This window comes from Platalea leucorodia, assembly GCF_965183815.1.
Source record: "Platalea leucorodia genome assembly, chromosome: 5".
Taxonomy (NCBI): Eukaryota; Metazoa; Chordata; class Aves; order Pelecaniformes; family Threskiornithidae; genus Platalea; species Platalea leucorodia.
In genome coordinates, this window is record NC_138827.1 from 14,358,738 (window position 1) to 14,384,587 (window position 25,850).

Consider the following 25,850-nt stretch of genomic DNA (forward strand, 5'->3'; position numbering starts at 1 on the left):
TTTACAAATATCTTGAATACAGTAAGAGTTTTATAAGGAGAGGAGACTGGAGAAAACTTACTGATTTTATTCCAAGTCTTTGGTTTCTATTGTTGACTGAGATGTATATTTTGTCTTGAAAGTCTGAATTTTTCTTCTAGTTTGAGGACTGCTGTTGCTGGAGTAGCACATCCAGGTATGCATCAGTGTGGTTCTGTAAGGTAACACCCAAGAGTTGTGATTTAAGCACACATAGGTAACTATATCAGCTGTACTGTCTTGTTGCTTAAAATGTAATGATAAAACAAAAAACCAAAGGAGTAGAGTTGTGTGATAATAATTAAGTAGCATTAAATAAGAATTGAAGCTGCTGAAAACCTGGGGGGAGAAAAAGAACATTTTAACTTAAGTAGCACACTTATGAATATTATTCCTTTGTTACTGTAATTGCTTGCTTCTGGGTTGGCAGCATTGTCTCTCACTGCAAACATCTCTTTCATAATCAGTTATGTAGTGATTATCTTGGGGTTTGTTTTGTGGGGTTTCTTAATCTCTAGACCATAATTGCTTGATATGAGCATGATTTCAAATATATATTTGGGATAATTCATCTGAGCATCCTTTCTGGGAGCATCTCTCTCCAAAGACTAAAAATAAGCTTTTCTGAGGGCAAACTGTGAAGATTTTTGTAACAAGACTCAATATTTGATGATTCTGCTTAAATCCGAGATACTTTTTTGTAACAGTCCTGTACGTATATGAAGACACTTGTGATGACCTTTTTTGGTTTTCTGAGTATTCTCCTACATGTCACATTTTCTAGATTACTTTTTGGGGTTGGATGGTTGGGGGCAGGGGGAGTGGGTGGTTCTGGAGTGGTTTTGGGATTTTTTTTGATTCTTCTTGACTAGGCCACATGTTTAAATATGATAGCCAAAACTGAGTGGAGGCCACACTGGATCAGAAACAGTGTTATTTCTTAAATTTTCCAATGACACTGCTGTTTGCACACCCTCTTGTGAGGTTTGCCTGTTTTGCAGTCAGTTATTCTTTCTCAAATACAGTGTTTTGAATTTGTTCATTGAACTGCAAACCTCAGTCTCGGGAGGCTTGAACAGGTCTTCTGCATTTGGAATTCTAAATCGGTCTTCCAGAGTCTTTGGGACTTTATCTGCAGATTTAGTAGGTGAAATCTATATTCAGTCAGCAAACACCAATGGAAATATTAAATAATGCCAGGCCAAAGACAGACTGTGGGTTTCTACCTGATATAACTTTCCAGTCAGGTAGTGGATCACTGATGATTTGTCAAGTACAGTTTTCCATCCACTTCTGTTCCAGCCTTACACTCGCGCTACACAGAAAAGTGTAACGTGTTCATGAACAAACATGGGGAATAATGTCTATCACCTTACTAAACCAAGACTTTGTAAGCCCCAAAACTAGTGCTAGAGAAGAGGGAAGTCAAGCTTAAACCATGGAAATTCTGCTGCATCTCTCATTTCTTCCTGGAAATACATGTGCTAAACCTGTCAATAGCTACTCTTCCTTCATTTCACGATAGTATTCAACCTCTGCCTGGCAATTGGGACTGTCTTAGTTATTCTTGTGTAACCCTGGGACGCTTTCATGACTAGAAATCCCAGTCATTTCCCAGAAGCACATACGGATCTGTGGCACAGCTAGAGAAGTGATAGTGTAAACTCGTATTGATTGTAAAATCAATGTATTAATTTGTGTAGTTATAATTAATATTTAGCAGCTGTGTAAGTGTAAAATTTTTGTTAATAGATGGTTGATTTGCAGTGACAATATATCTGGAACCTGGATAATATTTTGTGAAACTGGCATCCAGTCACAGCTCTTAGTGCTTTGTTGCTATGGTCATGTTGCTCTGTAGCACATATGCTAATATTTTACTCTGTGACTGAGTCCTGAAAAAAATGGACTGTTTGTGGAGGGCATGTATTTAAATAATTTGGATTAATAATTCCCCATCAGAATTGGAAGACACATGAATGGTGAAATGCTCACTCTGTTAAGCCATGCATGCGCTACCCCGAGTCAGGATTTCACTTGAACAGCTGTGTTTTTAACTGCAGCGTATCTGTGTGGTTTTCCAAAAGGGGAAATCCATGGGGGAAGTCTTTCAGTAATTACGTTGTTATTGCTCCATAATCTCTTCCTTTTCTATTAACGTCACTGTTACTGTGTGGTTTGTGGCTCGTGGAGGAAGATCAGTACTTGCTGTGTAATGTGGACAAAAGTTTTTAAAAGGGGAACAGAGGTTTTCTAGTAAAAAATATCATGTGAAGAGGGATTGATATTCGTATTAGCTGATAATATTGGAAAGGAGTCTTTATGAAGGCCTTTTTACTAAAATATTGCATGCTTGTTCATGAGCAGATGGCAGCCTTCCAAGAGAAAGCCGAATCAGGTTACTCTGACTTGCATTTTATGATGTTTTTATAACCCAGTATTATCTATTTATTGTGTAATCTGGTAGACTAATAACCTAACAAATATCTAACTTTCAGGAATTATCCACTTGTAGAGTAGATTTTTGGCATTTTCACATAAAAAAACATTATTAATGGAAATCCACCTATTTAAGATACTGAAGAGTTCATTTGCAGCATTTTAATAAATGATGCAATTTTCAGTGCGGGAAAAATTTTATTTAACTCCAAAAACTTTGTCTTAAATGCCTTAATAATGGTGTCCCCTTTGGAAAATTCTCTTTGCTTCTGAAGGCTTGATTCATGTTCCACTGATGTTAACAGAATAATTTCCATAAGCCTTAGATCAAACTTAGAGATTATTTGCACCAGGTTTGGTTTTTTTTTTGTTTTTGCAGTACTTGTACAGTCCGGAAGGCTGCAATTAAAAATCCCAGAGTGTATCTAAGTGCTAAATTCTGGCTGCGATAAATGGTAGTGATGAAAACATCATTAGGTGCCCGTTTACATGTTCAGATACTTAGAAGAACTAGGTATATAAAATTCCTTTTCTCCATCATTGCTGCCTTTTCCCATTCTGTCAGATCATAGCCTTTAGTTAGGCAGCATGTCATAAACATAGCTTGTAGTTTCAAAGGCCCGACTCGCCTTTGCTTTCAGATCAATCTGTTCTAGTCTCTGGCTGCTTTTGTGGTAAAGGTATCACTGAAATGCTTGTACCACATCATAATACTGAATCCACCATTATGATTGCCTGCCACTCACAGACATGTACATTGCTGTTTGTATTGGCTGCTGTTCCCTACAGGCTTCCGCTGAGCTCCAGAGAAATTTTAAATATTCTTCTATTAAAACGTATGATTTAAAATGCTCCTTTCCCTATGCTTAAGGAATCCTGAAGGATCAGTCTGCTTAGTTTACTTACTGGTTGCTCCTGTCTTGAACATGTTAGATTGACTTAAGTTTGATATTGCTTTAAAAAAGCAATATTTATATTTTTCATGAGTTCTGTGCTGTGTATGAATTACTGACAGGTCCACTCCATCTGCTGCAGTCATCTTCTTCAAATATGCTGATAAACTGAGCAGCCAGGAATCAGATTTTCCTTGGAACATTAGAGTGGTGCTGTCATAATTTAAAGGTTGTATCAGACAATGAAAACAAACAAAAAATAAACATGGTAAGCCAATTTTAGGGTGCTCTGTGCAGCTGTTGTGCAAAAAGTGGCTGCAGCCCTGGTAAGGGCTGGGGTGTGAATCTTCAGATGGTTTAGAAACATTGGAAATAATGAGTCCTTAAAACGTGACTAATTGATTTTCCTGAGGCACAAGGCTCATACTTGACTAAATAAAGCTCCCAGAGTCTGCAGCCCATGAAGGCTCGTGTCTTGCTCTATACCTGTCTTTAGTTAATGAAATTGAAACATTCCATTTTTCACAGAATATTAAGATATCGGTAACTCATTTGGGGGGGGGTTTAATTTAACATTACTTTGGCTATGTAATTGATGACCCCGAAGAGTGGTATTCAGTAGTTGCTGTGTCTTCTAATTCTTTTTTCTATACAAATTAATATCAAACTTTTTGCACAATTTCAAACATGTAATTTAGTGTTTAGCCCTTCTGAACTGATCTCTTCTGTTCAAATATATTTATGTTGATTTAATCTTTAAAATTTATTACATTTCACTCACAAATGTTACATTTTTCTCGCATCACAATAAATACTTGTGTATTATAATCTTCATTTTGAATATTTTCTCAATAAATACATCTTAATTCCCTTTGCACTTGATTAGCATATAATGAGTATAATGGTTTAATTGTCAAAGTTTCCAGTCAATTTAACAGAGATAGTAGCTGTGTGCATCTCAGTAGTTTTCAAGGATCACCTTTAAAACTTTGGGTGCAGTTGCAGCTGGCATCAAAGCAGTCTGAAATATATTTCAATATTTTTCAAAGAATCTTCCTAATGCTGCTTTCTTTAGAACTAAAGTAGAAATGAATGTAAATGTCATTGTCTTTTAATATTCAATTATTAGCGCTTCATTGGAATTTTATCTTTATTTGCTTTATCAAATGTCATATTAATTGCATTTGATATTCCCACTGTAAATCTATCACAGTTTCTTTGATTAATTTTCTAAGTCAATTAAGCTAGGACAGGTTCATTGAATAAAGAAAAAAGTCATACTGTGATTTTTTTTTTAACAGGTTTTATGATAAAAACTGTCAATAATGATAATGTAAACAGGATCTTTAGCTGATGCGCAATCAGAGCTGAAAATATAGCCTTATATATTTTCCAGGAGATTTTTATTTATTGGTGTCTACTGATAGCTTTATAGAAGTTCAGTGTTCTTTGTATCCACATCAGTGGTATGAATAAAACACACAGCATTTGAACACTGCTATGTTCTTGCTGTAATTTTCTATGCCCTCTCCTACGTATAAAAGCTAGTATGCTACAGTAGGAATGTGTGGTTTCCCCTATTGCTTTAAATGCTTTTTCAAAAGCAAAATAGTTGTGAATTATTAATGTTAACCACACCATGCTGAAACAGGAGGAAGAAATGCAGGAGTATTCATTATTGATTGATTAGTGTACAAATCCTTTGACTTAGCACTGACTCTTTTTGAGGCCTATTGGTGTATGAACTTGTTTTATCCAGTATAATAATTTTATATGTTGTTTCAACCTCATGCTCGAGGATATGAGTAATAGCGCAGCTGAACTCAGTGGGACTTCTCATCAAGTAATATAAGTGAAGGTAGGAGTTTCTTGCTCCAAGTCTTGCATTCAGATTTCCAAGTTTGTGCCTGTCCCAGTCTGTATTAGTGTCAGCTCTTTGCTCCACAGGCTTTCTCTGGAACTTTACGTGTTCTTTTATTCTTACCTGGTTTTTGAGCTTCCCGTGTCCTGTTCAGTTAAGCCCTTAAATTTTTACATGTTGTCTCTAGTAGATTAAACCTTTATCTTGTATAGTCAAGAAAAGACCATATAATACATGTAAAATGCGAAGTAACCAACCCTATTGCAGTGCGAATGGGTAATGCTGCCTACCAGGGAGTTTATAGAGACATTTGTAATGTAGCAGCCCTAAGCAAGAATAGGCTTGTGTTATACAATGACATTTATTGACTCCTTCAGGCCTACACCAGTGCTAACTACAGGGTTGTGCTTTCCTGCCTGCTTTAGATTAAATGAAAACTCTTCCCTCCCTGTCTACACGCAGATCATCTGTGTATATCAATTAGGCTCTAACTTGCCGGTGTTCTTGTCTGTGATGTTGTGATAATTAGTGATGCCATAAATACAGAAAGTTTACCTTCTGAGGTTCTGCTGCCTTTGATTTTTACTTTTTTTTTTCTAAACTAGGTGTTGTTGTTCCCTAAGTGTCAGCCTTTGATAGGCTAGCCTTCACTTGTTGACTGTTCAATAAAACTGGCTGCAGCATACTGATGTTTGCCAGAACTGTCGTCAAACCAGAACGATGCAGTTTGCAGGCTATCGGTCTCTATTGTCATTTGCCATTTCTTGTGTAACTTCTTATTGCCATTTAAACTGTTCTAGTTTCATATGTTGTAGCTTTCTGCATGTCACTATAAACATCTTACACGATCTAAACAGAGAAAAGGCCTAGAGGCATCAAGGATCTTAAGTATTACTTGTGAATGTGTTTGAAATTGGGCTGGTTTTGGTACCGCAACATCTTGGTTTAGGTGAGCAATAAGTATCATATCAGTCTTTCAGGTCTGAAGTGTTGTATAATTTTTGCCTGGTGGATACCATTCTTCTGGTTTCAACGCGATCTTTCTCTTTCCTAAATAGAGCCATCACACTGGAGAATCAGCTGGTCATCCTTGCAACATCAGTGACTGATGCGGGAGGCTACTATGTCCAGGCGGTCAATGAAAAGAATGGGGAGAACAAGACAAGTCCATTTATTCATCTCAGCGTGGCAAGTGAGTATCCAAATTCTGGATAATAGGCTGTCATACTGAGGTTGCAGACAGTAATCACAAAAGTCTGCCCTAATAAAAAGAGCCGTGCTAACAAAGGATTGGATCTTTAAAGGAGATCAACGTTTCCTGCGTGGTTTGGAGCACATTGAACTGCTTGTGCAATAAGGGGGACCTAAGCAAGTATATGCCCTCAACAAATCACCCTCAAAGCCTTTTGTCTGATGGTTTATTTTGCGCAAGGCAGGTACATGATGATATCCCTCGCTGTTTGTTGTGAAGTTATGATCATAATTTCTTTTTAATGCAGGGGTTTATAATGTATTGTTTTCCATCGTGCGTAAGTAAACAAGTCACTCTTCTGAGTGCAGTTTTATTAATGAGTCTATTCCCAGTCTATGGCATTATTTTTACCTGGAGTTATCAGAGTCCCAGGGAACATGCATTTCACTGTTATTATTTTACATTGCGCAAATTGTATTAACACCTACCATTACAGAGGCATTCCATGAGTAGGTTTTACAGCAAAGGCGAAGGAAAAGCAGCAGAGCAAGGGGGTCAGAAAGATGACTGCACACTAAATATACTAATGTGCATATTCAGCAAAAACATGGACGTGTAAACTATCGTAAAACAATTAGTAAATGTGTTTGTATGAAAAAGTAATATTCTGAACATGTAGGATGTTTTGACTCCTTTTCTGAGAGCATTTGGGAAAGGTGTTTTAAATGTACCAGCGAGATAGGGGGTATGTTTGTCTCTTGTGTGAATGTGGAGGTTTCTCTTTTTGATTGTAGAGACAAGGAAGAGATGACTGGGTAAATTGTTGATGATACTAGCAGCTTTACTGACAGGCTACTCTTATGGTTTGGGCTTCTAGAAGATGCAAGGCTTGAGCTCTAGATCAGTTGGCATGGTGAGATGCATAAGACCTTTTCATCTTGGATACCATTAGATTTGAGGCAATCCCTATGGCTCATTTCCTACAATAGCCGAACTTGGGACTCTGGGTTTCTGGGCAGGAAATCTGGAAAACTGCTTTTTGGAAATATGCTTATGTTTGTCAGCAGTTCATTGAAAACGTTGTGTTCCTGTGAAACATTTAATTTCTAAGAAAATACGGTTTTTCTGCTAAAATTCCTAATCAGATTCCAAGGAAAGCTGTTCTTAAACAATGGAAGCCCGGTTAGTGGGATCAGGGGTCACTGAGGGTAGAAGCTGTATGGTGTAACAGACAGCAGAAGAGACAAACCTGTGTTTTTTTCCAGATATATGTTTAAAAACCAGATGAACTTCTCTGGGTTTTTATGTATATCTTTCTGAAGTGGAAATAACATTTGAAATCCACTTGTGAATTCTGGCTGTACTGTGGCATGTAGATTGTAAACATTATTATTTCTGACAGTATAAAGAGGTTTGCTAACACTTTAGTAATTTCATTTTTAAAGCAAATTTGTATTGTTTGTATTATGTGACCAATAATGTACTTCTCACTTTAATTTCATATCTTAATTAATGCTAGAAATAGCACTTGTTATGCATGCATGATCACAGACTATGCAAAGCAGAAGGTAATACGGGCATATGGAAAAGAAAACACTTCAAAATGCGAACAGACTTGATACCATGAATGCAAAGTCTATCTGGAATGTGAAAAATAGGAAAGATTACATGGATAAAAGAAAATGAAGAATGAGGCAAGATGTAAAGCCAAAAATGGATTTGCTTGTTAAAATGAATATTAGCCAATGAGGTTTTTAAATTGTTGTTTTGATATCCAGGGTTATTAATGCTATGTGTGTGTTGAAGAAAGGCACTGGCCAGAAGGCATTACACTGTCTGTAAAGAAAATGAGATTAATGTGGTCATTCTGAACTTTGATCTGAGGAAGAAACATATGTGATAGAAGTGAATAAACCTTTTTGGTCTAGTAACAGAAAATAATCAGGCAAAAATGTAGTCCTGAAGCAATATGCAGAGAATGGTTGCAGGAAAATGATGTATTGTGGAAGAGTAATAAAGAATTCCAGCAAGTGGTTGGAAACAGATTGTTAAAGGTACGTCCAGGTATGGAAGATATCACATTGAATTGTCACTGTCTGAATCTTATCAGATGTTAAGAGTGATGATGCTTGTCATTTTCCATTAGGACATGTAGAAAATTTAAAAACAGTTTAATCAAAATCAAATAAACCACAAGTAAAGTGGAATATCCAATCTTTGTGTGAGTAGATTATACGTTAATTATTGAGTACAACCTTGCTACATGACTCAGCATGCATATTGCCACTTTTATTGAGGACAAAAGGGGGGGGGGGGGGGGGGGACTTATAGATAATTCCCAGGGCAGTCATCCACTGAGAACAGTGTTAGATATGCATAGCTTGTTATTCCTTGAAGGATATTGGTGTCAGACTTGCTTCAGCCTGTAGGAAAAGCACATTTGCAGAATCAGTCTAACAGCTGAGAAAGCTGTAAGCTGTCCTGTTCTGGTCCGAAATACAAGACTGACAGTAGGAGAAAGGTGTAGCTCTGAGCTAAGCAGAAGATCAGTTATAGGGCCTTATATTGCAGATTAAAGTCAACGACTGGAATTGTGGCTGAAAGAAAATGGAGTTTGAGCAATGTCTGGAAAATATACTAAACTGTCCTTCCATTAATAACTATATTTGATACATGTTGAATATGAAAATTTGAGGATGTTGAACATGTTTCAAAAATACAGTCTAAAAGCCTGAATTGTGATGAATTCTCTGGTAGACCTCTGAGTATAAAAGGTAAAGACATTTTGTTTCTTGTCAGTCTAACCTATAGCTCCTTGAATCCCAAGCAGCATGAGTCTTACATCCACCCATTGCTCCTTGATTACAAGTATAATGTATGGAAGTTGGAAAATAGCTTCAAAAAAGCCTTCTAGCTTGTCAGCGTTGCCTCTGGTGTGCTTGGGTTTGCTTTTTCTCTACATCCTGAGGTTGGTCAGACATTGAAAATGTAGGCATGAGAATGCCTGGGTTTAATGAAAATTGACCGATCTTTAGGGCATCTTGGTGTTTTCAAGTAGGTAAGCATTACACACTACTGTGTGAAAGTTCATTCTGTAAACGTGCTTTGCCATAAAGATATATATTAGCCAATAGATATGGTCACCCCCTGGGTAGATCCAAATACTTGAGCAGTATTTTTCCTTAACAGTTGAGTCCCTAGCTTGGTTAAACACTGATGTTCTGCATGCCTGCCCTCTAAAAACCATGTGTCTTATTTTGGTGACCTAGACTTTCAAGACTTTCAAATGAGTTAAGTTCACAGCACGAGGTCCAGTCCAACTATGCTTGAAAACAATGGTCATTTCTTTCAAGCGGACATGTTTCCACTGATTTCAAGAGGATTAGATCATCTCTGAGGTGACAGGCTCTGGTGAAATAAAAATGATGTCCAACAGGCAGCATATTGGGAATAACGTCATAATAATGATGATGAGAATAATGAGATGTCATAAATTAGTCCTAAATTTAACTTGTCTTAAAATGAGTTAAACTGTATACCATGCTAATGAAAATCTTGCCTTTTTTTTTTTTTAACCATATGTCCGAGCTTTCATGTGAATAACACAAAATTTTGGCTAGGAAAATCTGAAAGTCTAAAAGTCTGTTTGGCAACGGAAATAGTAACAAAACTCAGTTTGCTTTTTAACTCAAATAAACCACTTACTCCCTGTTGAAAATTCACTGTTTTGGAGGATTTCAGTATTAACTCCCTTGCCAGAACTTCCCACCTTGACCAGAGAGGTGTGAGAGTTAATATATCACTGAGCTGTCACAAGCTTCTTAGATGTAAATATTACTTTCCAATAAAAACAATTGGGAAATCCTTAATGTTCTCTTCTGTTTCTGTCTATTCGACAATAGATTTGATTATAATATCTTAAACTGATCCCTAATTCTTCAGGCTTTTTGTTTTGTGCCCATTCTCATGCAGACAGACATACACTGCAGCACAGATGGTCAGATCTCTTCCTAAAGACTCTGGCTTGTCAAGAGGATAAAATGATGTGCTTTTGACCTTACCAGTGTTGGCAGGACACTTAAAGATCGAAGTGTTCATTAAAGTAAGGCCATCAGAAAACTCTGATTTCCTTGAAGGCCATACTCTGTGTATCAGCTAAATTTCTCTGAAACTCTGCACCAAACCTCTTACGGTTGTAGTACAGAACTTAAAAAACAACACCAACCCCCCCAAACCTGATATGTGGTACTTTGCTGTGGGCTGTGCCACTTATGCATGAAGGTGTTTTTTGGGGGAAAGGGAGAGCAGGGATGTTAAGAGCTTCTTAATGAGAATATGAGGATTTCTAGTATATAAGTCAAGAGTTTAAGAAGTGGAGTGTTGTGGGTTTTTTTTGGGGGGGGGGGGATTCATAGGGAGCTTTTTATTACTGTAAGGAGCTGGCTGAGGTATTTACCGCAATGTACGCAGTGCTTATCCTTGTTACTTCTATTACATGACGACACGGCAAGACTCTGGTGCCACTTCAGAAGTTCAAAAAGCCCTGCTGAGATTTTTCTATTATTAACTTCAATGCAATGCCATAGATGTGAGTGCCATTGGCCCGGTCTTAGAAACTTCTAACAGTATGCACTGCTATTTCTGAGTTTAGTCAAAGTATTTTACGAAAAATTTGTGAAAGTGTCCCCCAGTAAATGATTTAAATGGCAAGTTTGCAAAAGGTGGGTATGTGTAAGCTGTTCTGACAGCTTAGATACTCCTGCCTTAATTGGTTTTGCAGCGCTAATCATCTGGAACTGCAATTCAGGGCCTTGATTCTGGATTTTCTTGTTAAGCTGTGAAATATTGAGATGCGTGTCGCCTCAATAGATTTATTAGTAAATTAGATAGTCTCAAGACCTATTCATAACACTAAGAGATACAGAGTGTTCTGCAGACTGACGTCTTTTTCTGATGCAGGCTTTGCAAAAACAGAAAACAAGATTGATGAAAATTTTAAAGACCTTGCCAGCCAGCATTTCTGAAGAGTCAAAGATAATAAAGCCAATTATCATTTAACAAAGATAAATTTTTCCCTTGAGCACTGACAATGCTTAAAAAAAAAAAGTAAAAAAAAAAAAAAAAAAAAAAAGTTGGGGGCTGAAAATTAAACTCCTGGCTTGGTTGCATTGCAATTAATTTAAAATACGAGGGTGTCATGTTGTTCTGCCCAGCTTCCACTTGCAACAAGAAGAATTTTATTCTGTTACGGCAGACATTGACATGAGGCTAAATAGACCCTGTTTGTCTCTGTTTGGTGCCTATTTTCTTCTTTAATTTAATGTATCAAAACATAAAATTTTACAGAATGGAAGAGTCCCATTTCAGACTCACAGGGTACTGATTTTGTACTGAAACTTTTTGTTCGGTTTTTGTATTATAAAGAAAGGTTCTCATGATAGCACAAGATGTTTAGGTCACTTTCAATGTCTGTAAAAATGAAATATTTCTTTACAATGTTAGGAAAGAAAGTGGGGGAAAAAAGAGCCATATTACCTGTCGGTGTATTTGGTAGACTATTAATTTTGACATCCTTCTGTCAGGTTGGTTAAGAAGATAAGTTTTCAGAAGCTTCTGAGCAGACATTTTCCTCTCTGGAAGAGAGCATTTCACTAACATAATTTTTCATATTAACCATCAAGGTTTGTTCAAGTCAGCAGATGTTGAGGATCCTTCATGGATATGTTTGAAGCATACTGCTGCATGAATTTTTCATAGCTAGTTCCAGCTTTCAGGTGTAGGCAGGAAAAAAAGGAATGGGCTGGCACCCCCAGGGAACAGATATATCTATTCTGAGGTCAAATTCACGCAAGCTCTATAAACTTGTCGAACTGTTTTTAGTTCATGCCAAGGGAATTTACTTCACTTAGCCTCTCTGGGTCAGTGCTGTTGAGGTGAAATTAGTGCTTCAATGATGCTTTTTTTTCCTTCATTTTTTAGTGGAGGAAGGAGAAGGAATATGGGATGAAATGAAATTGCATTTTCTGTGCCATGATTGTACGTGACTGCCTGAGGTCCTGACCAAATACTGGGGAAGTCCAACATAGCACAGCTCAGCCCTCTGTGCACTGTTTCTAAGTCACTCTTTGAAATAATGACATTTCTTTCCTTTCCTATTTTCTGCACAGGTTTTGCTTTCTCTTAGTCAAGCAGAATTACTAGGAAGGATGCCCCAGTGGTTGTCATGTGTGGTGTCATGAGTAAATGTGTGCCTTTTGCTTCGATGGTCACTTAACATTCATTTGTTATCCAAAAATGTTAAGTTGAAGGCAACTGTAGAAGTGTTTGGGATTTAAAACTGAACCTTAAGGATAAATTCTGTGTACATGCCATCTTAGTACCCTGGTAAAATACTGTCTGTCTTAATGCTTTTTCTTCAGTTGTAGCTCCAATCTGCTCTAATAATAAAGGGCATAAATTTTTAAATGGGGATCTTAGTTTCTTATTATTTTTAGAATAGATTGAGTAGAACTTAACCATGCTTTTGAGATATGTATATATTTAAGTCAAATGCATTTTAGTAACAATTATAGCCATAACAAAAAGGACTAAATTGAGTTAATGTTAAAGATTTTGTTTTGATATATTGGAACAAATGTTAGTTTAAGCTTTATCTAGAGCTAGGAATTTCAGTGGAGACTGATATTCTTAATGGTTTACCCTGTTATCTGCAAAAGGGATACTGTATTGCAGTGTAGAATCACTTTATATGCATTACAAAGAAATAACAGATAATGTTCAGGATCTATCAACATTCTTGAACTCGAAATTTCTTTTTAAAGCTTTAGCCAGCTCTTTTCCATAGTTCTCACAGTTCTCTACCGTTCTTCTCCTTAAAGGAAAACTTTCCTCACTTTTAACTGTAGTGATATAGAGGGAAACCTGTGGTTAAAATGATAGATTGCTAAACTGCAGGAATAATAAAGATGAGCCAAGAAACCTCTGTAACAGCTGGAGCTTTTCTTTGGCTTTATCCAAATATTCTATCAGTGCCCTTTCCGATAAATAGCAGAAATATTGGTTGGTCTCCTCTGCTAGTAGTTATTGCAATGGAGAGATAATAAAATAAACTTTCTATAAGATTTTTTTCATCTTACTATTAAAGAGAACTTAAATGGCTAAAATCAGCATAAAACATATTTAAATATCTGGCACTTAATTTTCATCATGTTGCATCAACAAAGGTAATAGCTTGAAACACATGGTTTATGGAAAGAAGAGTTCCTTCCTTTTCTCCCAAATGCAACAATACAATCCTGTTGTTACGGGGACTCATCGCCAGCTGGCGAAGCTAGGGAAATGCACTCGAGTTGAGTGTGTGTTCCTTCAGCATATATACATACATTAGGCATGCTGCTCTGGAAAAATGGCAAATGCTAAAGTTTCTATAATCTAACTTATTTTAACATAGCTTCTTGTTACACTTGTCAGTTTATAAGGTTTGGAGTTTTGTGTCTGTAAGAGATCTGGAATATACACACACTCTCAAAATCCCGAGTTGACTCCTAGACCCTTTATTTATATCTGACACATGGAATTAATCTCTCCCAATCTCTAATCACTTTTGCTATTACATTCATCGGAGTGATTTGTAACCTATCTCTGTCACTGCTCTGTATGTGGAGATATGATATGTGGAGATAAGAGATTCTTGGAGGACAGAAACAAGGAAAAGAGAAAATTGAATTTACCTTGCGAACGTTTTATAAAATGTGACATACATCAATTATACATGCCATCCAGGAAAATGCCATCTTGAACAAACTGTGATGATTTGTTGGAAGACCAACATAAAAGAAATGCCAGAAAACTTCTCTGGACAGAAAAGTATTGCTAGTTCAACAGACAGACTTTTCTATCTCACTGATTCACCTGCATTTTTTTAAAATAATACTGCAGAATTAACAAAGAAAGTATCATTTTTGATCAGTGTTGGTTTTGTGTTGTTTTTTTTTTTTCCCCACACAAGACTAATACTCTAGTGTGGAATAAGATGAAAGGAAGCTGCTGAAATAAACATTGTTTTGATCAGACATAAAAAGATTGAATCATCTTTCATGGGCAAAAATGGTAAAATTGATAGTATAGTCCAATGCCACCTTAACTGCATTCTACCATGAAAATATTTCCTTGTTTCTCTTTTTTATTTCATTGCAGTGAGAAGTGAACCGAAGTTCTCACTCATTTAATACTTTCTGCTCATGATTAGTTCTAATTGTTGGCGTGAGAGTAGTAGTTCCTGTCCATACTTACTTTGAGATCTTTGAAAAGCTTTTTGGTATGTACTGATAAATTCCAAAAAATAATATCTAGTAAACAGATATGATAAATAATATGATAATGGTAACAGAAATCATAAAACTCAGAAGATTCATTGAAGTCAAGCCACATGCAGTGTTGGCTGCTTCCTGGGCCTGTGGGACTGGCGAACAGTCTTTTCCCTAGAACTGTTTATTACTTTGTTATCATGTATGCCCAAGATAAACTGTACTTTCTAAAAACTTCCAGAGGAGACAGAAGTATAGCGATTTGTAGGCATTTGTAAAGGGCTTTGCATTTCAGTTTATGTAAGTATCGTAATTCTGAAGCTTGAAAAGGAGCAGCTACTGGAGACTCGCGTATCAATTTACCCCTTTTGAACAGTGCCTTTTGATCTCTTATGACTCCAGTTCTGCTATGCCATACTCCTGGAGTATTCTAAGTAGCTGACTTGGAATCTTTTGCTTTGTTTCCCATCTTTACACAGTTGGATGTATTTAAAGTATAGTTTTCATTTATTTAAAGTTGCTAAACCCTACTGAAGGTGCTTTTTACCAAGAAAGTAAGAATCTGTAACTTACTGAAGGGAGCTTTAGCTTAAACATGTTATTTTAAGAAAAAAAATAAATCCTATTTAGAGAAAAACATCCCTGTAATATATGCTGTGGCAGCTTTGTACCGTTCTGTAATGAGGCAGGTTGTCCTGGCTGGTCTGCGAACAAGAGGGTAAAAAGATACAAAGCTCTTGCTTAGGAAAATAGTGAGGAGCATCTTATTTCTTATGAATTGGATAAACTTGCAGCATGTAGATTTCTTTTTTTTTTTTTTAATTTATTTTATTCATAGGAGTAGGACTCACTCTTCAATTTAGAAAATAAGTAGTTTGGGAATATTTGATGGTGTTATTTAAACTGTCATTGTACTAGGCAAGCTTGAAATGTCTTATAAACAGTAAAGATAAAGAATAATAAATATGCTCAAAAATATGTTTAATAGAATAACTTTTGCACTTACTCAGTTACTGCAAAAGCCTAAATATATTCTAAAGATTGTATTACACATGCTAAGGTCTGCATGGCAGAACTGCTCCTCTGGCATATTTACAAAAAAATAATTTTCATCTCAAGCTTTCACAAACATATGGTTGCTTGAGAGTTATAGTTTTTAAAGCTTTTCATATTAAAGATGTTTTTAATTTATTCTCAGTATACATCACAGAACAGGAAAATTGAATGAGGACAGAAACCTCTCCTATCTCTGTCGTCATTCTGCCAGGTAGACGCGATTTGTCCAAGTAATTCCAAAAATGCACATAATAGCCTGCGTATGAACAAAACCAAAAAAAAAAAAAGCGATTACAACTGCAACCTATGCACTAGAGAGTCAGGACATGCAAAACTCAAGGTCATCTGTAAAACTTGAAATATTCTTCTTTGTATAGACACATTATGATAAGGTATTTAATTTGATTGTTACTGTTGTTTTGTTCAGTAGACAAGATGAAAATTGCTTGTTTATACACTGTCCAAGTAGGTTTGTTTTGTTTTTAAGTCAGCTAACCAATTTTTGCTCCAAATTTTAACAAAAAAAAGTTTAGTATTGGAAATCTTTTTAGATTTTTAGTAAGGACTTGCTATGAATTTTAAAGTAATAGAATAATTGGACCTTCCTACCCCATTTCTAATAGGAAGACAAACTCAGATTTGATTGTAACTTGGGTTGCTTCACCTGATGTATGTAAAAGCTGCATTGATTTCTTGCCCACTTGGTTGTACCGTGGGAGCTGTAAGCTGCTCATCCAGGATGTTTGTATCCCTTGCTTTTGTACCACTCAGTTTCACATATTGTCGTTTGCAACTGGGGAGCGGTTAGGCACTGGAGTAACCCAAGTTCTGATTTTCCCCCTGCCCACTCCCCCCCCCCCCCCCCCCCCCCCGCCAGCTGTGCTGTAAGGTGATAGAAACCCTGATTTCTTTTCATGTGCAGACTGTTGTCTACACTTTTAAGCCCCTTTAAAAATAATCCATAATCCAAACTTCTGCCTTTTTATGGTAGATAAATCATTTTAGCTGTGGAATGTGGGAATAAAGTTACAGCTCCTATAATCTGGGAGAACATCATTGTTAAATAGTGTATCTTTAACGGACTGCAAGCTTTCTGTGATAAAAATGAAGGAATACAGCAGCCAGGAAGGTGCACGCAATGTCCTAGTCTCTAAGGCCCTGTTTGTGCAAAATTGTTATTAAATTTTGTCTGGCTGTATTTGCTGTTAAATGTGTTTACAAGCTGAGAACAAATAGCTTACTGCTGTTGTGTGTAGTGAAAATAGTGCAGTGGACAGTCTATTGCATGAAGGAGGAAAGATGAAAAGTTGTGTGTGGAGGGTTTTTTTTTTTTATTCCCCACTTGTTCCTTCCACAGTAAGGAGGGATAAAAAGAAAAGCTTGCCTCTTTACTCCATGTTGGCTACATTTCGATGCGCTCTGCAAAGCCATATGCTCATAAACCTGACTTAGTAAAGACAGTGAAGGCGTAAACAGCCAGCAGTGTTGCATCTTCTGCAAATGCTGGGAAAGAAACTGCACGCCCAGTGCTGTCTTCACCTATCCTTGTGGATTTATCAGATCACTGAGAGTGATACTGTCATAGCTATTAAAGAAAGTAATTGGTAGTGAGTGATTAAAATTGCAGATGGCCTTTTCAAGGTGATTATGAATATTAAATCAAGTCTGTAAAAGCTAGCTAAAAAGGCTCATGAAACTGAGAAGTGAATATGCTGAGGATAATTGCATAAAAAAGAGGATCTTGCAGGCATGCTATGCTCATCCAAGCCCCCCAAGCAAGCAAGCAAGCAACCAAAAAAACCCAAGAAGCAAAATAATTCAAGTGGACCTACTGTATCAAAGGAGGCAGAACTAAATATCTGCCTTTTTAGGCTGTAAATCCCTCTGTGTAGAGAACTTGTATCGCTGTCATCATTGAGCAGTAATAGGTCTGCGAAGTCCCCTATGCCATGCGATGCTGTGTCATTAACAGTGATCTTTTCCTGTTCTTTTCCAATTGTAAGTGATTATGACAAATGTTGCTTTCCACATCACCCTGGAACAAGGCCAAGAAATACTGTGGAGTGACTTAATTTCATTTGGTGATCTTTATCTCACAAAGCAAAGGTTATGTGGGAATCTTTGGGGTTTTTTAGCTGAAAAATCTAAGGTTCATTTTGTTCCATAATTTAAAATGGAAACCTCAGATGCAAACAAAGATAAAGGTAGAGAAAACTGAAAAATAAATGTCTTCATTTTGAGCCCTGCTTACTTACATGTATATTTTAATACAGGTGTGGAGACCTTTCATATATGTCTAAATAGCTTGTGAACTTAGAGTCTGAGGGTTTGTTTTCTTGTGCATATTTTGAGATCACTTTTGGAGCAATTTCATGCTTTCAAATAGAAGAATTTTGTATGGTTGCTTATACTTCAACGTATTATTGTATTGATCTCAAGCTTCACGCTGACCTATCTGCTCTGCTCTTAAACTGTAGAACACCATGGGATTTATTGTGAAGATTTGTATAAATGTGTTTTGCAATTATTGCTTATTACCTTTGATGTGACAGGAATAATTTGTTTAATCATTTGAGGAGCTCTTTCCCCTTTAGACAATATTTCTGCTTACCTGAATTTTGTGGTCATTGTAATGTTAGCAGTTGTGTTGTGTATTGATTCTTCATCTAAATTAATATTATTTCACTTATGGATATTCCTTTTGTAAATTTCGTAGAGAATTCTGCTTATTCCACTACAATAACACTTATTTCTAACCATATTGGCTTAGGAACTGGTCTATGGCCTCCTTGACAAAAACACTTGTACCATGCAAGTGTTTTAAGAAACTACTCTAATAAAATCCTCAAACACTTATTATTGGCTCATTGCTAGTCAGTGCAACAGGTGTGTTTTTACGGGATAGGTTGTCTAAACAGATGCTCGGCACTTCCCTTTAACTGTGGAAAGACAAGTTCCACCTTGTAATGCAAATAGACAATACCCAAGAAGTTGTGAGGAATTAAAAAAGAAAAGAAGATTTTTTTTTTTTCCTATTGAAAGAAGCAATGAATTAAAATATGACAATATTATGGTTTTCCACCCTCAAGACAACATGTAAATTTTAAGTCTTCAAGAAGCATCTTGTACAAAATATAAGCACGGTAAATGTGGCAGGCTGCTTAGAATTTAAAGCATCTTGATAGAATTCAGATTATCAGTTGCCACTTTGCTTTTTGGAAGGGATGTCAGTTACTTTTTTTATGATCGATATGGCATGTTGCAACTTTGAGGGCCTGGGATCCTTTGAAAACTAGTGCTATTGGCCATGTTGTCAGCAAACACAAGGAGTTGAATTGATGTGATGAGGAGAGGAAGACTGCCTTTGATTGAATTGTGACTGACAGATCTGGTATGTTCATTGATAAAGAGGGCAATTTGCACTTCATAGGCTAATGAGGAGAAATATTATGGAATCTGGCAGACCTTTTTGGACATGATAGTGAATGCTGAATTAGTATCTTGAGTGTAATGCAGGATATAGTTGAAAAAAACAGTCTGGGTTGGTTACATGTTTTTGTTGCAGCTTGTAATGGTGCTGCTACCTTGCCATTACCAGAGCCGCAGAAAGAGTCAGCTGGGCTAATTGCTGAGGGGTTTTTTTCATGGTATAAAGATGGAAAAAGCGGTGTAATTTTAAAAATCCGCAGATAAATCTTTTTTTACAAGATTGTTACAAATGCTTTCAAAGGGTGTTTGTAATGGAAGAAGTGACAGACCTCTAATTAGTGTGGCAGTATGAGACACTATAGCATATGTGCTCATAAAGGAGAGGGATGAAATAACACTGTTTATCTGGAGTTTATGGCTAGCAGATGCAGGTAGATAGTGTTTTTCTTGGTTCATTCTTTCACTGCATGTACCAGAGGAGCTGTTTTTAATTTTGCCCAAATATTTCTGAGTTGTGAAACTTAAAGCATACAAGTTATGAATTTACTGTGAATAATGACCAAGCTGTTTTCCTCCAAGCCTTTGCAAGCACTGTTTCTTTAAGGCAACTTCTTTTCAGAACCGTATTTCACTACTTTCAAAGCAATAAAGCTATTTTTCTGGAAAAGGATACCGTGTGTTTAAAGTAGAGGTTTATGAAGTCAGCTCACAGGGCTTTATTGCAATCTTTAAAAGACTGGGTTTTAACAAGTCAATTATCCTGTTTTAGTTTTGTGTGGATCAGGTACTTCATTTCAGTTTCACTTCATAATGTCACAAGCAACCTTGATGACTTCTTAGTGTCTAATACAGTATTTACCCATGCTTCATGACACAGTATGCCAGTGGAACGGGAAGTACAAAACTCATTTGTGTGTTAATGCTGAAGATGTGGCACAAATGCTTATCCTTAACTAGGTGGTATTTTTAAATATTCATCAGAAGTGAATATGATTTACCTAAGTAATATTTGTGATGTAAAAGTTTGTCAGTCATATCTTTTTAATAAGAATTTTCAAAAGTAAATTTAACCTTCGCAGTACAGCATATAAGCTATATGACTTCTAGAAAGTTTTGTGAATGAGCGCAAACAGCAAACCTGTCTGTGCTGATGACCCTTCTGACTTCAGAAGAAATGGTCTCTGGAACACTGGCTGTAATCAAATGGTACTGCAATTTACCTCATTTTAGCATCCTATTAAGTTTTTCAGATATAGCTATTAAAAAGGGGGGAGGGGGATACAGTTATAGACAGTCTGTGTGTTGTAAGAATAGGACATTTTGTGAAATCTGTCAGCTTTTGAAATATATGAGAGAAGACCCCCTTTTTCTTTTTTAAGGGTACAGTGGTGTGTTTTAAGTGGTCTCCACATCCTTAACTGTACTGGGCTTGTGGTTAGAATGAGGTAAAGGTGAGCTGAATTGAACAATCAATTCAAAAGGAAAAGAGGCTTGCATCAAAGTTGTCTTATACTTACTCTGTCTTCTGCAAATTCAGCAATATAAAAGGAGGGGGCTTGCCTTTAGAGCCAGAGTTGTTCCTTTTTGATGAGCCCGTAAGAACAATGTAAGATATCTCTCCTTTTCATCCTTGATCACCACGGGAACTTTAAAATCCAGGTTTCAGAAAGGAATCCTGGGTAGCAGTCTCTGGAAGCATGCAGAGCTCACCAAAACTGCATGATAGGGAATATATAATCTCAATGAAAAGTGCAGATCCTGATTGAGGGAAGGAGTGCACTGAATCGCAGAAACACGTATGGCTTTGAATGCATTGCTTCCATCAGGTTGTAGATCGCAGTTTTATGAGCTTTGCAGAAGATGGGGACAGTTAATTTTTTTTCCCCAAAAAATGTATTGCATGCAATCCATTCAGAAATTACAAAGTAAGCTTAGGAAAGAAAAGAATCCTCTCTAAGTCACAGCGCTTTACTATTGTAAGTAATTCTCATTTTGCCATTTTGCTCTGGTTTTACCAAACGGTGAATTTTGAAAACAACATAACTAAGCTGTTTATGCAGTTAAGGATTTATGGGAATGTGATTCTCATTTGCAAGGGGAGTGTGTGTGTGTGTGAATTCTTTTTTACAATATACCACCATGATCCTGAAGTAATTCAAAGATTGATTTGTAAAATATTCTGAATCAATTAAAGCCTTAATCAGCAAGTGGCAAACTTCAGATGGCTTGTGGACTAATTTTACCGTCTCCCATCAACATGAACCTAAGCTGGAAAAAGAAAACAATTAAGGGGATGTAATTATCTGTCCTGATTACTGAATTAGAAGAGTTTGTGTTTATTCCATCACTATGTAAAAGGAGAAAACTGCTTTGAAAAACAATTTGAGGCAGCTACTAAATTGCCAAGGGTTTGCAGGATGCAATGTAGATGTTTGCTAGGACGGTTTTGGAAGAGGCTTGTTGTCAACATCTGTCATGCAAGTACTGTATATCGAGCTTCGGAGGCTGTTGCCTGACAGCTCTGTAGTGTACTATGCAAGATCTAGTACTGAGAGTATTTTTTTTTCTCCCTGTGCTTAAAACAAGTTTGGATTTTCAAGGCTGAGTGTCATCTACAGTTACTTGTCCAAGCATATACATGGTGCTTATATCTAGTGATCACAAAAAATTTTGCAATTTCTAGAAGCCAGGAATTAACAGCTGAGTTCCCATACAATGCCAACCTTACTAGAAAGCAGGGAGGGAAAAGCATCTCTGCATGATCAAACTAACAGTCTAGTCATCCTGTGGTTGTGTCTTCCTGCTACCAAGTGGAATTACCTTCAGTTATTGGCATTTTGCTTGACTTGAAATGAGAATAGCCTATAGAAATACAAGTTTGTTACATAATTCTTTCTCAAACCAGACTTTTAGGTTCGGTAGGATTTTTATTTACAGCTTACAGAGATAAATACAGATTTGTGACAGACCTTTACTTACCCTTTATATCATCCCAGATCTCATCAGAGTCCACAAATTGCATAAAACCTCTCATAAACCCCCAGCTTACAATGTCAGTGTAATTTCTGTTTGAGTATTTAGCAGAATGTTAAAGCTGACATATGTAGCTGCCACGCTGAAGGATTGTTGCTGCATTCTGTGCAACGTTCAGAGTAAATGCCCAGAACTCGGTGAGTTATAGGTCAATTACAGTAATTGGAAGGAAAAGTAAACAAGAAACCTTCATAGTATCCTGCAGGAGCGATACCTCTATTTTTTATTAATGAGCAGTAAACAAGTCTGTCACCAATCGCTGATTTTGAAAAATGTACCATGTAACTTACTCCTATAAATGGTATAATTTCTACATAGTGTATGTGTCTCTTGGTAGCACTGGGTTTATTAAATACTGTTGAACAAAATTTTCAGTTGAACGAGATTAAAATTGTCTCCTTAAGAAAACTGAACTTTATTTAGGCAGCAAGAGATAAGGCTGCCTCATCCACATTTACTTTACAGAAGGCTGATTTTATAGTGTTGGCGATACTCAATTAATGGCTTAGTATATTTTGAAACTTAAGTTATGTTATTATGAAATAAACTAAAAGTACTGTCACTGTACAAATATAAATTACATCCTATCTGCTAGAACACACTAGTATAAAGGTCCAACCAGTCTCTCATTTACATGGTATCACATAAATTAGAGTTTAATAGTATTGTAATTTATGCAGATTTAATAAATATATTTGACTTTCGGAGCAATAAAATGTGTTATGGCATTATCATAAAGGTAATTATTACTGGTGTTGTCCTGCATTTCATTTTTAAATTAAGAAAATCCATAATGATAGGTATGTTTGAGAAAAATACATGATGTTCCCTAAGGACCCTTAGTGTTAATACTCTCTTAATTCAATACTGTATGCTATCTAGAGTTGCTGGGTTATGTTGCTTCTGGCAGGATCCTCCATGAACACCACCTTCCTCTTCAGAGACAGGAAATGACTGTACTTAGGTTATTTCCCCTTGTTACCTAGCCTGGCTAGATGAATAAGTAAATTTTTGCAAGGAAAAATCTTTGGAGACATTCAGGTTGCCAAAGCCAGCCCAGTGCAGGGCAGGAAGGGGGAAAACTACTTAATTCATCTGAAGAGTGTGATATTCTGGAGAGTCAGATATTTCTGCAGGTAGAAGAAATGACAACTTGCTTTATTCTAGCTATATAAGCCTACAAAGTGCAGCAGGACAGATAATCATCAGTGTTGGGTTTCCTTGCACAGCTTCACAAAAATCTAACAGAGCACTTGTTTAAAACTGGGAATTTGTTGCATTTGTGGAATGCTGTGTAGAGTACTGAAAATGCAAAGATAAGGCCTTGGGCATGTTTCTAGGCTTACATAAACACATCCCTCAAAGACGACTTTTGTGATTAGGAGACTGGAGAGAACAACACATCACAGAGTAAAATAGGAGTTACAAAACAAAGGTATGTTCTTATCTGCAAGAGTGTACAAGATATTTAAATTATTTTAACTCATCTGAGGTTTTAAGTGCTATTAAGTTGTGTTAACTGTGCCCTCTGGACAGCGATTTCTTGATGTATTTGAAGGACTGAGCAAGTTTCAGACTGTTACCCAATTTGGCATCTATAATACAGATATGCTTTGTTCTTGGACCGCTTGAGCAGCATGGGTATCGCCAGGATTTTGTCAACAGTATCATGAACAATTATGAAGATATTGTGGACTTACCGTGAGAAGGGAGTCAGTGGTTCTGTGGCTATAGTAATATTCTTATTTTAGTGTCATCCAAAGTCCCTGTTAGGTGTTGCACCATTGAGATAAGTATGTTGCAGTGGAATTGTTCTGTGAAGAAGGTAGTTGATGTTTATCTAGCAGTCTTCCATGCAGGTTCTTAATATAGGAAATAGAGTGGCTGAGGAATCTTATTTAAAAAAAAAAAAAAAAATCAGTTTCTCTAGGGATGTATCCAGTGTGTGTTTCTTTGGGTTGTTGACTTCAAATTTTTACTGATCACAACTATATTTGCAATATTCCAAAAAATCCTCTTTCTTCTCATGGCTATTGATTCTCATAGGATTCTAAAATTATTCATGAAAATGATCTAATTAAGCAGATTGGCCACAGTAGTGTTTCATACAAACTGAAGTGTGGAGGGAGAAGACATTTGCGTGAGATCAGGAAATGCCCAGAGCACGTATATTTTGAGGAAGAGAGTAAATTGTAATAGATAATGAACTGGCGGGAGGTAGGGGTCGTCTTTTCTGCCAGAGCTAGTTTCTTCTGTGTTGATGAACAGACAGCATTTTGGACAAATGACATATCAAGAGATGAAAGAAGTTTCTTAGAGAAACAAGCTTAGAAAGGCTGCTTTCATAATGACTTGAGGAAAAAGGACAGCCTGCAGTCAGTCTGCTCCTCTAGTAACCAAAGGGCAAATAAATGTTAAATCTGATTTCGCCTGGAGACAATGAGCGGATTATTGAGAATGGGAAGTATATGCAGAGTTACTACCTCAGCTGGTGAAATAGCATTAGCAGTACAGGTTTTTGCCTACCATGACTATCACAAGGTTTCTTTATTTACTAGCTGGGTCAGGATGTATGTTAACAGACATCTTGTCTACAGGAAATCCAGATGGTCTCTTTTTCTCTTTCCCCTCTTCTCCTGCTAGATGTAAAAGGTCAGAAGAAAAACAGCAATGGGAATTCTTGCTGCCAGCACAAGACGCTCTTGACTCTGTCTGCATCAGTACCACAGACTTTAATTTCCTTTAGACTGAACTAAGGTTAGGCTCACTTAAAGGTCATTCTCTGTGCAATAGGGTTTTTTTTTGTTTTGCCATTTGTTTTATTTATTGAAAACAGCGTCTTTCCTGAGAAGCAAAGTTGTTTTCCCTGCTATTACCTCCCGTCTTCTTAAGTTGCTTTTGAAAGGTGTTTCATTACTTGCTAAGCTCTGAAGTGATTTTTCTGATAGCGATAATATCAACTTGCAAAATCTTTGAGCTGGGCCATTTTTATCTTAGCACTGCAGTAGTGCTTGTTGCATAAAGAGATGGTGACATTTGGAATTGACCCTGCCCTTGTTAACTCCGGTTTTGACAGAACCCTGAAATTATCCTGTTATCTTTCTGTCAGCTCCATCAGATTCTGGAGACAAACTTCACCATACGTTGGACATGACCAATGCTCTCAACATACAGTTTTTCTTTGGAAAGTCAAGTGTTTTGTTTTATCAACTAATGTCAGAAAAATAATTTTGAGATCTTTCACTTCCAGTTGGTTGAGGTTTTTGGCTTCAAAAATATACAGGTGAAGAAGAAATCTATTCAAAAGCTGACTAGAACTTCCTGCCTCGTAACTGTGACAATTTCTTCCGTAGAAAAATAGGTGCTGCTAAAGGGCTACCTACTCCTCTTGGCATCCGTCTTCAAACTTGGGAAGACGGTGAGAAGACGGGGTTTGTCTTACGCCACCTTTGGTACCTGGATGCTCAGTAACAGTTAAAAAACCCCTCATTCTCCATCTGTGCCCAGGAAGATGTAGTTCCAAAGAGACCACTTCCAGAACTTCGTATTTCTATGAAGGTTTGAGGTCAGAGATCTGGAACTGTCTTTAGAAATAGGCATCAGAAAATTTCTCTCGTGTGTGT

The 25,850-nt window shown here is 36.8% G+C and overlaps 1 protein-coding gene across 1 annotated transcript in view; it reads left to right on the forward strand.

Annotated features, from left to right (window-relative positions):
* SDK1 (sidekick cell adhesion molecule 1) overlaps nt 1–25,850 on the forward strand; it is a gene marked incomplete at both ends in the record, with an annotated part of 418,553 nt that overhangs the window by 202,659 nt on the left and 190,044 nt on the right. The window contains one exon of the mRNA XM_082312411.1: nt 6,270–6,403. Coding sequence (XP_082168537.1) covers nt 6,270–6,403 — 134 coding nt within the window. The remainder of the gene's footprint in view (nt 1–6,269; nt 6,404–25,850) is intronic.